An 18,466-nucleotide genomic window follows, 5' to 3' on the forward strand; every position below is an offset into this window, starting at 1 on the left:
ATTCTGCTTTTACAGTTCATTATATTCACTGCTCAATAGTTAATGGGTATGTGATATTTGTCTTGTACTTTAATGAGTCTGTTAATTGATCAGTTACTGGTACCAAAACCTTCATGATTATATTTTCTGAGAGAGTCATGATAGCATTTTAATTTTTATTGTGATTAATTTTTCCGGCAAGTTGTGCTTTCATTCAAATGTTGAGGTATTTGGACGACAGATTAATGTATACATCATGTATCGTTATTTTGGGTTATTCTCCCAGCATAGTTTTGCTTTGTGTTTTTAACATGAATTTTAATCATGTTCAGTTGTTTGTAAATATATAGAAAACAATGTAAAAATTATCAGTGCTTTTATGCTCTCATGATGTTTTTGACATTACTGTAGAGATATAACCGTGTGTGTAAGCTACATTATGTGCTAGACAAGTAAATTAGTTGCATGAACTTTTTCATTGCTGTATTTGACCACAGTAAGCGCCCCTATCCCAATATTTGAAGCTTCAATTTCACTTACCTCAAAGTAAATGCAGACAGATAATACTGTACGAAAACTAACAGTTTCTTTATTTGATTTCTTTTTGCAAATTGATTTATGGCTTACTTTGTGCAATAGTTTTGTGAAAGAATAGTCCAAAATTGGTCCCATAAGTGCCCCCTTACTTTCTTCAAATATTTAAGCATTATTGGGTTGATTACACTGACAAATGTATTGACGTGAACAGACATGTTTGTGTCATATGGTAAGTGACGAGATGACTGAAGAGTGAAATGATTTATGTGGTTGTACTTTGAATGATATCTTAATGACTTGTGTTTGAGTATGCTAAAAGAATGTGTTCTGATAATGATTTTACTCGCTTAAATAAGATTTATTTTTTCTGATAAACAATATTCTACACCAGCTTACTTGGTTTGATATATATCGTCTTATTATGTGTCTTTACTTTCCTGATGATCATGTATTACATAAAAGATAGGGCTAAAATCAGGATACCTGCTATGTTGTAAAAATGATTTTATTTAGTTACATTGGAATAGAGAAGAAACATGCTAAAATATACTATTTCTAGTATATTTCACAAGAAGTATAAGGAGTTTTCTAGCAAATTTTCTCCTAACCAGGATTCAATATAATTTACAAAATAGATTTCTGGTACATAATTTTACAGAAATCAAATCCTGAATAAAAAATTGGTTACATATTTTGGAGTCCTAAGATCAGATAAAGATATTCTTATGATTTCTTATGAAACCTGTTTTTTTTTTTAATATTGTTTTTGTCTAGAGACTTACAAAGTAAAAAATCAATATTATAAGGTTTTCTCTAACTCAATACATGTTCTCTTGTCTTTAGACCCTACTTATTTCATATCCCGTTTAAAAACATTTGAACACATATAAGTCTGGCCTTCTGCATAGCAGGTCTGTGCTCAATTGGGGCAAGTTGTATACAGCACAGTGTGACAGGACCACTACAAAACCAAATAAGGCCTTCTCACTTATTTGTTACTATTGTCACAAGTACCAATATTAATCTTTATTTATTTATTTATTATTCAAATCCGCTTCTCAAGAGTGATAATGTATCAAGTTATTTGACATTTCTCTTGTTTTAGTTTGATTTCTACACGTATCTCCTGTAAAAACTCGTATTTCCAAGTGGGTAATGGCAGCTACTCAACTCTCTGTCAAACATAAACAAAAATTATTTGGAAAAAATAAAGGATAAATGAAATATGAGGGGATAATTATTAAATTTGAACAGCTCTTATTATAAGCAAATGTGATAGATAGATTACTTAATAAGTCATGCTAGTGTCAATGTTGTAGTAAAGCCTTGTTTTAGGGGAAGGTAGTGTACAAGTTGCACAATTGTTGTAAACTGATGTGTAATTTTATGTAAATGTAGAATATGTTGCACAGTTGTAGTGAATTTTATACCATGTTGTGAAGTCTGTTAAATGTTAAAGAAATCACAGGAATAAAACATTGTTTTAAATTTAATTATTTTGTTTCATTTAATGTCCTGGCTTACACAGTTCCATCCTCCAAACTGCAAGGGTTCCGATCACTTACGATCCCTACACCCATAGACTATCTCATAATGAAATTGAAGGCAGCTCAGCGGAAAACATTTGACCAATCACAGATTTCCAAAGACTACAGAGAGCGAAGCCTAACATCAAAGCCACACAGCCAACCACAGTGTACCGTTATACGGCTCTTTTGATGTACATCAAATGACTAAATTACCAGTTCTATTCTGTTGCCTCTAGTTTTACTATGAGATAGTCCAGGGGTGTAGGGATCATAAGTGATTGGGACCCCGGGAACAACGAGGATGACACAGTTCTTGAGTCAGCCATTGATTTTATCAGAAATCTCCATAAACTACAATTTTCAGGATTTATTCGTTTCTCAGGTACACATCACCAACACCTTCCACATGATTAAATGACCATAGCTGTTAATAGAGTGTGAAGCACAAACAACTGAAACAAGAGGCCTTATGGGCCTGTTAAAGTCACATGACATATGACACAAAGTAGAAACCGTTAATAAATGGGCCAACTTGTGCCTTTTTAGAGTGACCGCAAACTTCCCAAATGAAACAACATCAATAATATTAACTTTGTATTTAAAGTTTCATTGAGCTTTGTGCACTTTTACACGAATTATTGTGTTCAAAATTCATAACAAAGATAGTAACTCTGTAAGCTGTATAGATACACTTCACGCAATCTTCTTCAAGATTACTGAATATTTAATGTGCATGTTCACAACACCAGTGAAATTATGATAATACAAAGAAGCTCTGTTTGTAAATGTCAAAAGAAAAGGATTTTCCATGTCATGCGAGATCTTGTAAGGTTAGTCCGATACAAAATTCATAAAACTTGGTAAATAATAATTACTCAAACTACTTCATTCACAAGATTATAATAATAAATAATATCACAAAGGGAGATCGTTTATGAAGTTAGTCGATTCAGTTCAAATTTTGAACTTGTCTAAGATCTTGCTGATGCTAGTCTGCATACAAAGTAAGCTTGGTGAAATATTAACTCAAGTGGCTGTTTACGTGGAAACGTACACGATGATGGATAAAAGACAGTCACAATAGAGTCAGATGAGCTAAAATTATGATCCTGAAAACTTTTTTGTTTCTAAGCTCACCTAGCTAACACATCAACGTCTGAGCAAACATAGAAAATAAACAAAATATAAAAAATCAATTTAATTTCTTTTATTTTGATCTCAATACTTTAAGACCATATCACAAGATTTTTTTTTTTATTGAATACTGCTGAGTTGATATACACCTTAAATACTTCTTAACTTTCGTAGTAAATTCCACGTTAAAGGTAGCAATATTTCATTCAGATATAACCACATGTTTGAAAACCAAGATTTTAGTATACATGATTCAAGCAGAATTTTTTAAAGTACATTGTATATGAAATATAATTTAAATGTTAATTTTTGTTGTTTTTAAATAGCTTAAATTAAAACAAATCATTACTAAACAGCTTTTAAAATAAAACTAGAACACTGACACGTCAGAAAGGGCCCCGCTATGTGTCTGACGTGCTTAAGTGGAAAAGTAGTATTTTGACAACGAATTCTTCCGTGTTAGCTATATGTTGCTAATAAATAATTAATGTCAACATTAATTGGGAAACCGATGATGGTACATTATTATAATTCTTTGGAAAAAGTCTTCCAAGTATTTAACTTGAATCCTGATTCCAAGCTAACATTACATTAAGAGCATACAATTAACTCAAATACCCCTTTTAAACAAGGTAAACCTCATAGTTTGCTGAAGAAACACATAACAAATGTGAAAGGAAGGGAATAAAGGTCTTGCTCAAATATTTTAATCATGTAAAAGTGCATTAAGCAGTCAAAACTTTGGTGAGTTGACTTCTTGTTTAATTCTGAACAACTCTGCTTCATTATAAATGTTGTAGCAAAATGTTCATGAGAAAATAATTTTTTTAAATTTGACCTTGACCTTTGACTTAGTAACCTTGGCCCATGACCTTACCTTTGGACAGTCAACTCCTTGTTTAATTCTGAACAACTTTGCATCATAATGTTATAACAAAATGTTTATCAGTTAAGAGCAACAACATTGTGATTTTTTTAAATGTTAAAATCCAAGATGGCCGATTTTTTTAATTTAATTTCAGCCTGAAAAATTACCAAGCAGATCTAGGATGGTTGAGGAATCATCATGTAAAATGTGGGGAAAATACTCCACTCCCTTCCATCATTAATGTGCAAAAGAAAAAAAAAAACGGACAGACGGACGGACGGACGGACAGACAGACAGACAGACAGACAGACAGACAGGACGGACGGACGGACGGACGGACGGACGGACGGACAACCTGATTACTATAGGGCACCCGCATCTCGATGCGGGGCCCTAATTAGAAAACTTAATGTCTTTTTATAACCAAAACTTGAAAAACTGATTAGTTGTGGATAAATGTCTTATCATAATATTAGCAATGAAAATACTTAAATCCTACTGAAATCCTTTATCTGACAGACAGTACTTAACATACTTTCTCCAGCAGAATTTTCAACCAAGATTATACATAGCCCTTAACATAAGTATATATTGCAGTCGTTTAAGTTACTGAGAATATGGAAGTCACGCATAATCATAAATAAGCCTTGTGTAAAATTACATATATTTCATTCTCCCATTTTACATCTTTATCTTTACGTTAGCACTTTTTTCCTTCCACATTGTATGCATTGTATAAAATTCTGACTTTTATAAATAGGAAAATGATTTTGACAAGCCAAGAGTGTGATACAGCTAATAGTTGGCCATGTACCAGACTTAATTGTTAAATGAGAAGCTAACCCATCAACACAAAGCATCCAATGTCATGGAAACTAAAATCATACTTATAATAGCACTATCCCCCATCTGAAAGTTTCCTTGATTATGGCTAATTTCATTTTAACTTTTTACCACCTACAAATTGGCACCTTCATCATTTGTTAAGAGTTCAAACAGTAACCTTTTCACTGAATCTCAAAAACAATCCACCTGGTAAAAATTCTCTCAAGTGAAACTAGAACCTCTTCTATTATGCTACACAAGTTGTGCCAGACCAGGTATTCAGTTTGATGAGAGGATTGATGTTGATGTCAGTCAAGTTGTGCACCATTTTATACAGCAAGTTTCCTTCAGTTCTCCTGTTGTTCAAAGACTGGGTAGTTATTGTACACATCCTGCCAAGTCCTGCGACCGTTAGCCAAGTCTCGTACAATCTCTGGTAACTCTTCAATCTGTAACAATGTCATGGTCATGTACACAAATATTTTTACACTTTAAGCAATTTTCTAGCCAATGGAAAACAAAAGTTTAAACTTTACCATTTATGCATTTACCATGTAAGACATAAATGCCTCTGCCGGATAAAATCAAAAGAGGGACGGGGCAAAACAGATATAGATTATAAAACTCTTTCATATGTAGATATGAAGGATAGGGATATTCTACCCAAGGATCACAAAATGTTGTAAAACCTGAGGCTTGCCCAGGGTTTTATAACATTTTGTGATCCTGAGGGAAGAATATCGCTATCTTTCATATCCACGTATGAAAGAGTATTTTTCTCTCATATCGACGCATAATTGCAATTTTACTACTATAAATTTCCGCCATTTTGAAATAAATTCAGAAAAAAAACGTGACTGCACGTCAATTCTCCATACATGAAAATTACGTGATATTCTCAACGCAAATCCCGTTGTTTGTGTCTTTTAAAATAAATCCAGCCTACTTTCTGAAAAAAGAAGAAGTTAAAATCGCACCAAGAAAATGGTAATTTTGGTGAAGCCATGACGTCATAAGGCTTTATTGCATAAGTATCCACGCAATACAGCATCAGGCGACATGAGTGTATTGCCCAGGCCAATATTACACCTATAGGTTCGAGAAAACAGTATATGTCACCACATTTCCGGGAAGGGACATAAAAATATGACACATTATTCACATTACTTTTGAAATAAATCATCTGTGACTATAACTTACTGGAGCTCGTATCTGTTTCATAGAATCTCTATCCCTGAGTGTGGCTGTTGGAGGGGACGACTTCACCGTGTCAAAGTCTATTGTTATACCATAAGGTATAGCGATCTGGTCAGTACGAGCGTATCTCCGGCCGATAGAACCACTGCTGTCGTCCACTTTGTGTAAGATGTCACATTTGGTTAGGGCTATAGCTGTAGAAGGATAACAATCATATGTTACTGGTATGTATATATTTACTGGTCAGTATGGAAGGTAAGTCAGATACTGTAAACCTTTCATATAGGATTTTACTTCAGAGAACTTGGAGATCAAAGTAAATTTGCATCAGTTTATCTCCACACAAAAATATTTACTGAAATCATATTGAAAGTTTGATATTGAATTTGTATTTATGCAAAGATCCTTTTAAAAACTAAATCTTAAATCTTTATATTGAATATTGGTGTCTTATATTGAGTACAAAAAGCTTACAGTAAGTGTCGCAAGCAATACATGTCCCCTACTGTCACAGACAGACACCCGGGGACAAACACTATAGTCCCCTCCGGTTTCATCGGCAGCGGACTGATAATTAGCCTGGAGTCACATGGGTACTTACAGAGCTGTTTTACAAATGGCTGTAGTTCTGCTTTAGAACTGAGTGGCAGGACAGAGCACTTGTATGGGGCTATAGATGCTGGCAGAGTCAGGTACTGAAAACCATTCAATATGTAATTGTAGTTATTGTTTCAGCTTTATCATGATGTGTGGATTAATTAGGGCAATGTAAGTATTATTTTGTGTAACGCTTCGATGGATATCTATCTATGCTGTCCTCTATGTTAATATAGCTTCAACAAAGTACAATTTGTATATTGTAGTTAACTTATAAATGAAATCTAAACATCACAAGGTAAATAAAAAAAAAAAAAAAAAAAAAAGTCTGTTTAGGGTTACATTGGCAAAAAAAGGTTGGTAGGTCGAGATTTTCTTTTCTTTTTTCAAGTGTCTTTCACTCTAAAGTAATGGCCAGAACCAGAGTCTGAGATCAAAATCCTAACTTTTAAATAAAAAGTGATTTTTTTTCGTAGAAATGTGGAAAAAAAGTTAGGGTCCCTAACCCTAACCAGACATAATGGTTTTTTTGGCCTAATTTAAACTAAGGTCACCATTAAACATATATTGACTTTGAAGCTATAATGAGATTCAAGCTTACTGTTCTTTGTTCATCTCCTTCCCTTGTCTTAAAGCTGTGTTCAAATATAGAATACATGACTCGGCCAATTCCAAACGACGGTTCTATCACAGACGGCATAATCTCTTCAACTGTAACACACAAAAGTAAGTGATAAACAATTTTCAATGTATGCCTATAATATTATGTGACCAGGTTGTTTCTAAAGCATGATTAAATGTCTTAAAACATATTTAATCATGCAAAAGACAACTGTGAACAAACTTTAAGAAGGTTGATACGGTAAACAGCAGGGCCCAGGTGTTCAAAAGATGGTTCAGCTTTATCACAGATTAACAATTTTCAAATCAAGATCAAATAATATCTTTTGAAATAAACATGATTATATTTTTATAGAAGACTAAATATTTTACTCTTTACCAACTTGCCCATTTTTAAATAAAAAAAGGTTATGCAGCAAATGGTTTGAAATCAATCTCAGACCTCAATCATTTGACAAATGATGCCAAAGTTGAGTTGTGAAATCAAACCTTATCTATCTCTGCAGTGATTGAAGTCCATATGTCAGGCAGATAATTCTATGGGTAAAACATCAATAGGATGTAGTAAAGGCTGATACTGTGACAACATAAACCTGTCAATTGAGAGCTACGTATGAGTTTGACTACATCATGAATGTATACTCGTATTGTAAGTTTAGGATAAATTAAAGTACACGGTACCACATTATAAGATATATACTGACCATGGACTGTCTTTGGGTAGCGCTTTATCTCCATCATATCAGGCTTCACAATAAATGGTTTACCATTGACGTCTAAAGAGGCCTCCCTGTCAATATAAAACAGATAATGTCCAGGAAATTCACAAATAACACAAACCAAGCTAAAGTTTGGGATTAATTTACCGTGAGTAAGTAATAGAAGATTCCTATTCTATAACTGCAGTCAAATCTATAAAGACCACTCAAGATGTAGAGTTAAAATGGTCTTTATAGCCAAGTAATCTTTATACACAGGTTAAAATTAATAGTCATTTGATACCCTAGAAAAGTGGTCTTATTAAACAAGTGGTCTTTTTACAGAGGTGGTCTCTATGGCAGGGTTTATTTATCAGATTTTTCAGACTCTTTATAAATTGGCAAATTGCTTCATCCAATATGCAACAGTCTAGCTGATTGCTTGCCTCAGTAAAAAGTGTGCAAGTTTTATCTGAAACAACAATATAAAACCTGTAAATCTAACAGTTCATCCTTTTCTTTTCATATTTGGTGTATAGTGTGTTATCATATATAAGTCTAACTTACCCATTTTCTTTGAGGTTTTTTTCCAGGCTATCTATATCGTCGGTAGAAAGACTAGTAAGGTGGGACGATACATCTTTGGCATCTCTCTTGAAGGCTTTACCCATGAGTTTCATATTGGGTATACACTCTGTTACATCAATGGTTTTGTAGAGTCAGGTCAAGGAAAAAACATTAACATCAGGAATCCTATTAATAAAAGTCAATACAGTTACCAGAATCACCTGTATATTGTGGTCGAGACAAGACCTTCTGGCCCATTCCTTTCCAGGATAGTATTAAAGTGAATAGTCTGGCAAAGAAAACCAGTCTAAATGCATTCATTGGCCTTCCAAAAGTTCTCACATATTAATACGACGGACAAGTTCTGCTTAGTTTCCCAGTCCTGACCATTAAAGTAAAGAAAAGTTGAAAGTATTGAAAGCGAGGCTGCGTGGAAACGTAACCACGGACATAGTGGGCCGGGAGGACGTTTTAGAATTTCCATACTTTAAATCAATTTCTTCATACGCAGACAGATTTTAACGAGAGATTTTATTTTTCCATTTCATAAGAAATTATACTGGATACATTCACACCATTTTTACCGACTATCCTTGCCCGACTGTTCACTTTAACCTGATTATAGTGTAAATCACCAGAGCTTTCTTATCCATATCAGTACATCTGTAGCAAATTGATATGAGTGTCCTGATATTCAACCAGAACCCCTCTTACTCTCAATTTGGGGTAGCTGAGTGGTCATATCTGACATTCTAGCATTAGCCCTCCACTTACGGTGTCAGAGCTAACTAGGTAAGTCCTATGTAGGTACTTAAGGCCTGCAAAACCTGCTCGATCTGGTGTGCTTTCTCGGGCACTCCAGTTTCCTCCCACTCTAAGACCTCTTTAAATACTAACAGTAATAAAATTTTTATGACCAGTTAAAGCAAGGATATAGCTTCAGCTAACTTTCTTTCAGCGACTAGTTTGACACCAGTGGCCTTGGTATGTTGTGTCAAATCGTAACAGGATCGGTCAGCACATCCAACACACTCAATCCATCCCTGTAACAGAAAACAAGACAAAGTTGTACAAATAGCAAGAATCTTATAATTAAAGGCTTTCTTTTAAGCATTGATGTCACTATTTTTTTTATTTCATCGCAGTATGAAAAAAAAAAGTTTGCAAACTGTATGAATTTGTTTCATGCACATTGCGGATTAGTTCAAACTAGATTACAGAACATCATATTAAACTTTTATCCTACTTACATAAGACGTTTTACACTCTCCGTCCCAGCAGTCTTTGGCGTAATGAGCCATTTCGTTTGACATGTGCTGACGGAATCGAAGGCGCTTTGGATCAATGCCACTCTTCACCATGAATAAGTAGATACGACCCATGAAGTAGCCCAGTGTCTCGTTGGAGATCAGTTTCTAGAACAAAAATATCACATAAAGGATTGCACAATAATTAACCCCTTCATTTGTGAATACACTTGTACAAGTTTGAAAATTAAACTTGGTCCATATAACTTGTTTTGATTCATTTCAATTTTACTGAAAGTTCAAGTTCTAGTCTTTGTTAATTTTAAGTTATTTCAATTACTCTGATTTTTCGTTAAAATTTTATGGTGATTTCTCGTATGAACAAATTGCTGAATTAAATAGCCTATAAGGAATCATCATGTTTGAATGACTGTATTCAAAACGTGTATTCAGTAATTCTCAGATCCATGTATTGTAGTGCCTCACCTCCTTCACAGCGTCCCCAATCTTTTTCCTTTCTGGGGCCTTGCCGTCCATCTGGTTACAAGCTGAGTACAGAGTCAATTCTATATCTGCCACAGAGTCAAACTTTGGATGAGTTGACTTCAACTCTGGGTCACAGAAGTGCTCTATTTCTGCCATTGTAAATTCTCTGTAAAATTAAGCAATCAATTTAGGACATTGTCTATTGTCATTGCCTGATCTTTTTGACAAATTCTAAATTAATAGTGAAGCTGTTACAGTGAACTCTCTTGTTTTGGAGTTGTCAAATTTAAGTGAAAAATTCAGAAAAGTTCAGATCCATAAAAGCACCAATTAACTAGTGATATAGTGGTAAATGTCGCATAAAATACCACATGTTTTGAAAGAACTGCTGCAGTCAACGCCATGTTTCCAACTTTCGGGTAATATAGGGAAAACCGAGTTGCATCACGTGACCGACATCGGCGATACCCGTATAGATCAGAATCTCCCGAGCCGTATCACGTGGCCAACATCCGCAATACCCATACAGATCGGAATAGATCGTAACATTTTGGAGACTTCAGAGCTATTTTAAATGTGTACACATTAAAAATCAATATCTAAACTTAATTGTTTAATAACTTTGCGAATACAAACTTTACAAAAGTTGGTAAATATGGTAAGTTTAATGAAGACACAGAGAAAAATATGTAGAAATAGTTTTTCTATGCCAAATATACAGCAAGTCACAGACCAAACAACTTTAAAGGGTCTGACTGCTTGTTTATATTTATTCCATACAAACCTTTCAAAATTTAAACTATAACACCTTTCAAATAACTATAAGGTTCCAGAATTTACCAATGGCTGACTTACAAAGGCAAAAGATGTAGATCATTATTTGTATAAAATCTGGAAAATGTCAGCCATACCACGTCACCATGAAGCTAACATAAAATAAGATAAATCGAGGACGAGAACTCATGGTTTACCTTACTCGGAGAAGGCCAGATCTGGGTGAGATTTCATTTCTGAAGGCATTACCAATCTGAGCTGCTGCAAATGGTAACTTTCCTTGATTAAACTGCAGCAAGCGTTTGAAGTTTACAAAAATACCCTGAGCAGTTTCTGGACGAAGGAACCTGTAAAGAAAAGGGTGTCAGGTGAGGTAAGTTATACTTGCTTCAGTTTGTAATAATAAAGGATAAAGGACATCAACAACATTTGAGTCCCACACCATTTATTTGACTATAAGTATGTCTGGTAACAAGCCCAACATCATATATCTACTGTAGATTAATGACATACTATTCAACAATTAATCTTGGTTAGTAATAAAACATCTATTTAGGATTAAAATTAAGATTTCATGTGTATCAAAAAGTTAATCTTTTTACGCTTTAATATACCTAGTAGAGGCTGAACTTGACCTTCATATTGGCCTATAAATTACCCTTTCATCTGGCCAGTGGGCCCTATCGATGTGCCGAACATGAGGTTGAATTCCATCGGATCACTGACGTCATTTCCAGTCACTGGAGATTTCATCTCGTACTTGCGTATCAATTCGCCAAGCTCCTCTTTGGTCATACACTCTATCTGAGGTAGGAATATGATACAACTAATATTAATTTATGCCTTCTGGTCAGATTAGACACCTAACAAACATCCAATGATAATCCATCTATACCAGATGTGATATAGTGGGTATTATCTTCCCTATAAAATTGATGCTATCACAGAAACAAGATAAATTTGCCAATAGATATATTTATGTGCAATTTATACAGGGTAAGTTCAAATCTTACTGTAGGCAATAACTGTCGCATCTCCTCCTTCTTCTCTGCTGCCATCTTCTTATCACTCAACGCCTTCTCAAAGAAACCTGTGACAAACAAAGGGAGATAATTAAAAACTTCTAGTAACAAGGGGAAACAATCATAAAATAAATAACAACAAGGGAAGATAACTAGAAACTTGTTAAACAGGGGGAGCTAACTTAAGATTGGAAATTTGGGATAACATGGGAGATACATCATGATTTTTACACCTTTTTGTATTTAATGGTATAAAGCCTGGTCTGATAAAGGCGACAGTGTACACATCGTACTAGTCATCAAAACTTCCCTGGTTGTGTAACAAATATTTCATAAAACAGGGGTAATAACTAAAAATTTGTAATAGCATGGGTTCAGTGATAAATAGAAATTTGTAATAACAGGGGGGAGATAACGAAAAACTTGTGGTAAAAATGAAAACTATCTCATTATTAATATTTTAAAAACATGTAAAATATCTACTCGCTGCCTTTACAGTGAAGTGGTTTACTTTACAAGCCAAATTAACATACATCTTATGTCCCTTAAGATTTTTTGACCGGTGTTTAAAATGGCAATGATTTACAAAAGATGACATCACAAACCTTCGACTAGATGGTCGGCACGGAAACAAGCCCCAGTCTTCAAATCCTTTACCATGTGATCTTGAAACCTCTCCACGTGACCCGACGCTCTGGAAAGGAAAGACAACTTTCCAACTATCATCTTAAGTCAAAAGTTGTTTTTGTTGCTTTTGTCTTGTATGTTATCTTAATCTTACATTAATTTTGTATTTAGAGTACATTTGAGTTAAATATTTATTTCTCTATGACCTTGCTTTTCTTAATCAAACCAGTCCACCAATCAGCCAACTTTATAATTCTTTATCAAGTCTGTTTTATCTATGATTAATCAATATCTATTTGATGGAAATAACATCAAAGATTTGGATATTGGGAGCAGTAGAGATATTTTTGAATAACCACATTCTCCTTTTTATAGAATCTATCTTTACTAATTACTTGAGGACATTTTCTGGAGTCAGCACAGAACAGTCCACTTCCAGCATTTGTTCTTCCAGTACAAAGAAGTTCCTCCATAGCTGGATAAGGTTTGCCTTTACAGCACATCCCATAGGACCAAAGTCATACAGGCCGTTAACACCTACAACAGAATCACTGAGGATTAGGACCAAAGTCATACAGGCCGGTAACTCCTACAACAGAATAACAGAGGATTAGGACCAAAATCATACAGGCCGTTAACTCCTACAACAGAATAACTGAGGATTAAGACCAAAGTCATACAGGCTGTTAACTCCTACAACAGAATCACTGAGGATTAAGACCAAAGTCATACAGGCCGTTGACTCCTACATCAGAATAACTGAGGTTTGGACCAAAGTCATACAGGCCGTTAACTCCTACATCAGAATAACTGAGGATTAAGACCAAAGTCATACAGGCCGTTTACTCCTACAACAGAATAACTGAGGATTAGGACCAAAGTCATACAGGCCGTTTACTCCTACAACAGAATAACTGAGGATTAGGACCAAAGTCATACAAGGCCATTAACTCCTACAACAGAATAACTGAGGATTAGGACTAAAGTCATACAGGCCGTTAACTCCTACAATAGAATAACTGAGGTTTGGACCAAAGTCATACAGGCCATTAACACCTACAACAGAATCACTGAGGATTAAGACCAAAGTCATACAGGCCGTTAACTCCTACAACAAAATAACTGAGGATTAGGACCAAAGTCATACAGGCCATTAACTCCTACAACAGAATAACTGAGGTTTGGACCAAAGTCATACAGGCCATTAATTCCAACAACAGAATAACTGAGGATTAATAATACATGCTGTTAACACCTACAATATAATAACTGAGGATTAAGACCAAAGTCATACAGGCCATTAGCTCCTACAACAGAATAACTGAGGATTAATAATACATGCTGTTAACACCTACAATATAATAACTGAGGATTAAGACCAAAGTCATACAGGCCATTAGCTCCTACAACAGAATAATTGAGGATTAATAATACAGGCTGTTAACTCCTACAATATAATAACTGAGGATTAAGACCAAAGTCATACAGGCCGTTAACTCCTACAACAGAATAACTGAGGATTAAGACCAAAGTCATACAAGCCGTTAACTCTTACAAAAGAATAATTGAGGATTAGGACCAAAGTCATACAAGGATTACAAGCCGTTAACTCTTACAAAAGAATAACTGAGGATTAGGACCAAAGTCATACAAGGATTACAAGCCGTTAACTCTTACAAAAGAATAACTGAGGATTAGGACCAAAGTCATACAAGGATTACAAGCCGTTAACTCTTACAAAAGAATAACTGAGGATTAGGACCAAAGTCACATTTTAATGACATTTTAATGGGTATTATAGGCATGAGTATAATGGCATGGTTTTCCATATCATCCTATAATCCTTAAACAACAAAATTTAGGGTCATAATATCATATGAACAAAGTAAAAATATGCAGATAAAATATCAAAAAGTGCAACCTATATAGCTAGTCAATGTCTGAATATGTCTCAGATGATTTTTTAAATAGCTGATTTTATCTGTATTGTAATACTTATAACAAGGCATTTAAAAGACATTAATATTTGAAATTTCAATTTAAATGTTACAAATGAATAGGTCTATTTAAAACAAAAACAATAAAATCATACACATTTCTGTACATTCAACTTTGAAGTTGTGGATTTCACCATGGATGAAACATCCCATTTTCAATTACATTTACTCATTGAGTAAGACTCAAACATTTTTATGAATTTTAAATTGCATTTAGATATCTTGATTTAAATTTGAAATTCTAATGACTTTATTATGAGACACTATAATTTTAGTTATTGAAATGTATAACATTGGAGACAAGGTGTCCATATTCACAACTCATCAAAATTTTAAATGTATCCTAAAATTGATATTACTTTGAGGCAGTGCCTATAATCATCATAGATATGTGCTTTACAGCTTGAAATGGTCCATTTCATATAGTGGAGGCAGCTGTCATACAGTCATACTGACTGTAGGTCTGTTTTTTCTCCACATGCATACCTGGCACATCCTTAACTCTTTCACCCCTATGTAACTTCAGTAGACTCTCCCATCCATTGATCTGGATGAGTCCATTATCGCCTACAGTGGTGAAGGGGTTAAATGACTCTGACTATTAATAGGCCATTAATGTTTCAAATAAGTCCATGCCAGGCCCTTACAGATCAACACATCATACTCATGATCAACGTGCAATATAACAATATGCTTGGTATATATATATAACAGCAATATAATATGAGCTTACTGCTGTCTTTTTCTTCTCATGTCATTTCAGAAAAATTTTCAATTACCACATACCTTAATATTTTCTAATCTAATGAACATACAGCATGCCTGAAATACGTTCTTATCGGTGAGTTTCATGCTCTAGCTAGCTTCTGCTATCAAATTTTCTGCTTTATCTCCCTACCCTTACTTACATCAGATGTTATTCTGAACTAGTAAAACAACAACAATAAAACAGCTCATGAATATATAATAGTGTCTAACTTACCTCCATAAATGGAGAAAGACTGGTCAAAGAAAAACTTCTGTATGAGTAAATCTTCCAATCTGGCTCGGTCAAAGTCATCCTTTGGTGATAATGCCAACTCCTTAAACAGTAATGTAAGATAAATATATATGACATTAGAATAATATTAAGCATAAATGTACTTTTAATGTTCTTTAAAGCATTGAAAAAAAAATCCCTTAACCTAAATCTAAAGGACAAATTTAATTTGCTTTACAATTAGAAATAAAGACAGTCCTGTTACAGTAAAATCAGCTTCAGTGGCCACCTACGGTATGTATAAAGCCCTCTAGCTTGATATAATTAATAATAAGACTACTTTTGCAGACAACCCTAAATGACCAATATGACTAACTTTTGTCTGTTTAGAAAGACCACTTTGTGTACATTCTAACAACAGTTTTCCTTGTGCCTTGGGTGATCTTTCTAAACAGGTATGACTACCATATCAGCTTTTTTCTACTGACATAGTTAACAGGCTGAAGTTCTCAGAGAAATCTTGGCCTCCATCATTAATGATATTTATTATTCAAATAAAAAAAAATAATTAAAATTTTTGTTAAGTGCAACATGTTCTGATAATCCAAAGCATCTGTAACAAAGTTTGACTGGTCTAGCTTTTAAACTTTGTCAGAAACAGAGCTAATGAATGCAAAATCTTAACAATGACGTCATCGGCACTGCTATCTGAATTCTGTTGCAGTCACAACAAGAACTGTATGATTTATTGCAGAATTTTTTTTTCTATAGCAATGAGAACGGGTGTTTATATATATAAATTTGCCTACCAACCTACCTTAGCTTCTAAGGCTTGCTTTCTATGTTTCAACTCAGCTACAGCTTTTTGGATGTCAACATCAGGAGCTTTCTCTGATTTCAACTTCCGTACCAAGTCTCCCTTAGAAAATAGAATATTAAGAGGACTATATAGAGATTAATTAACTTTAAATCATTGATCAATTCGTACACAAGTCCATATTATTATGTCCGTTTTGTTTTCTGGATAATTTTCCCAAAATACAGTACAAACATATGTACAAATCACACCAACCTGCTCCTTTTACACTTACTACACTGTGTTTTTTGAGATTTCCTAAATCTCAAGCCGAGACTCATTAACCACCTACCATGGGTTATTTAGTTGGGCGCCTATGTGGAAGAACAGGGAAATACACGTGTGATTCCTGTCAAGTGCCCCGAGCAGGAATCAAATCCAGGTATTCGGTGTGAAAAACTACAGCTCTACTGACTGAGCCAAAGAAGCATGCATGCTCTGTCAGCTGAGTGACAGCTAGATCATATTTAACACTAAGTACAAACCACACTGACCTGCACCTTTTACACAAAGAAAACATTATGAAGAAATTAGATGGGATTAGAATTAGGCATTTGTGGAAAAATCTGTGTGAATTTATGTTTTACACAGTTTTAAACAGATTTTATACACTTGTTGAACAAATGTAGATGTGCATGTGTCAAACACAGTGTATAATCAGAAACATATATACATAGAGATTGGCAACTCCGCCATTTTTACGATCGGCAGATGTACCTCTGTATGGGCTTATATAGGGGTTTTTAGATAAACTTTTAAATAGTTAAATATATATACAGCAGTATAACTTTGAAATTTTTTAAAAGTCCAGTAATTTTCAGATGGTTTGACTTCGATTTTGGAAAGAATAAATAATATTTTAACTTGTATATTAATAAAACAAAATGCACTTCCGGTTTTGAATGTCTGATTTTCGAAAACACATCTAAAATTGCCGATTTTCATGCTTTCAAAAATCTTATTTAATAACATCAATTGGAAAAACTGGTCACATCAAACCATGATATAATGTTTAAACTTTGTATTGATGCAAAAATATCATGTTTAAAAGAATACACTTAAAAGTAGTTAGCCAAGGGAAAATGTCTATAAACCGGAGGTCCCTCTGGCTGTCAACAAAGACAAAGAAGGAGTTTCCAATCTCTATGTACATATGTTTCTGGTATAATGAAGACCTGCATTATGGAGGAGGATCAAATTACTATAGATTGAAATGTAACGTTCTTCTGATTCTCACACTGTTGACAGATATTTAAATGAAACAGTCACATAGCTAGAAACTTTTGGAGTAATCGTGGGATGCATTAGCCTTAGTGAAACAAAAATATCCTAATATTAATAAATTGATAATAAATTACAATTTCAATTTATTGCAAATATGATTTCCAATCAAAATCTAAATCAAACTGAAAGCCTACATGATTACTTTGTACTTCGGTTGGATCAAGCGTAAAGGTATGGACAAATGATGGTTACCTGTTCCTTCACTGCTGCTCTCAGTGGAGCTAACTGGGCTTCAATTTCAGGGTCCGACATGTCAACTTCTCTCCTCAGTAGCTGGTTGTATGCCTTGGTCTTCTTGGAGCCCCAGCTAGTCGATGATTCTGTTAAATGTACACTGCTAGAGAAAAATGTTCTAATAACCTGTCGGCGCGGAAAGTACTTACAACCGTATGTCTGCAGCAATGGTCTCACAAACCTTACCAACTGTTTCATCAGTCTGACATATTATGCCACGCTTCGACCCATAAAATCTAGGCACGAACGGGATAAGGTAACATTTCTTCATTTCCGACAAAAATCGCCTTATATTTATTACTAAATCTTATTATATCATGCATCACACTCATAATTGTTTCATAGATTAGAGCACCGAATGCCCTTTGACAATAGGAAAGTGTTATAAATAAAAACTAAACATATCTT

At 34.3% G+C, this 18,466-nt stretch overlaps 2 protein-coding genes across 6 annotated transcripts in view; both read right to left on the reverse strand.

Moving 5' to 3' along the window:
• Nucleotides 1-18,466, reverse strand: part of LOC138320483 (transient receptor potential cation channel subfamily M member 2-like) — a 108,700-nt gene that overhangs the window by 31,968 nt on the left and 58,266 nt on the right. The gene's annotated exons all lie outside the window — the stretch shown is intronic.
• Nucleotides 3,238-18,303, reverse strand: LOC138320481 (glycine--tRNA ligase-like). Its single transcript, XM_069263459.1, has 17 exons — nucleotides 18,017-18,303; nucleotides 16,502-16,603; nucleotides 15,688-15,787; nucleotides 13,104-13,245; nucleotides 12,687-12,775; nucleotides 12,073-12,149; nucleotides 11,718-11,863; nucleotides 11,257-11,406; nucleotides 10,286-10,451; nucleotides 9,803-9,967; nucleotides 9,487-9,595; nucleotides 8,553-8,697; nucleotides 7,992-8,077; nucleotides 7,268-7,377; nucleotides 6,671-6,764; nucleotides 6,073-6,263; nucleotides 3,238-5,321 (listed from the first exon to the last, which is right to left on the reverse strand). Exons 1-17 carry the CDS (start codon nucleotides 18,254-18,256, stop codon nucleotides 5,220-5,222), a joined length of 2,214 nt encoding a protein of 737 aa, XP_069119560.1. The 5' UTR covers nucleotides 18,257-18,303; the 3' UTR covers nucleotides 3,238-5,219.

This window comes from Argopecten irradians, chromosome 4 (assembly GCF_041381155.1).
Source record: "Argopecten irradians isolate NY chromosome 4, Ai_NY, whole genome shotgun sequence".
Taxonomy (NCBI): domain Eukaryota; kingdom Metazoa; phylum Mollusca; class Bivalvia; order Pectinida; family Pectinidae; genus Argopecten; species Argopecten irradians.

Coding starts and splice junctions, on each gene's coding strand:
- LOC138320481 (XM_069263459.1), bottom strand. CDS start 18,256: ATGAAACAGTTGGTAAGGTTTGTGAGACCATTGCTGCAGACATACGGT. Junction 9,968..10,285: donor TTGGGGACGCTGTGAAGGAG/GTGAGGCACTAC, acceptor TTTTTGTTCTAG/AAACTGATCTCCAACGAGAC. Junction 7,378..7,991: donor CTACCCAAAGACAGTCCATG/GTCAGTATATAT, acceptor TGTGTGTTACAG/TTGAAGAGATTATGCCGTCT.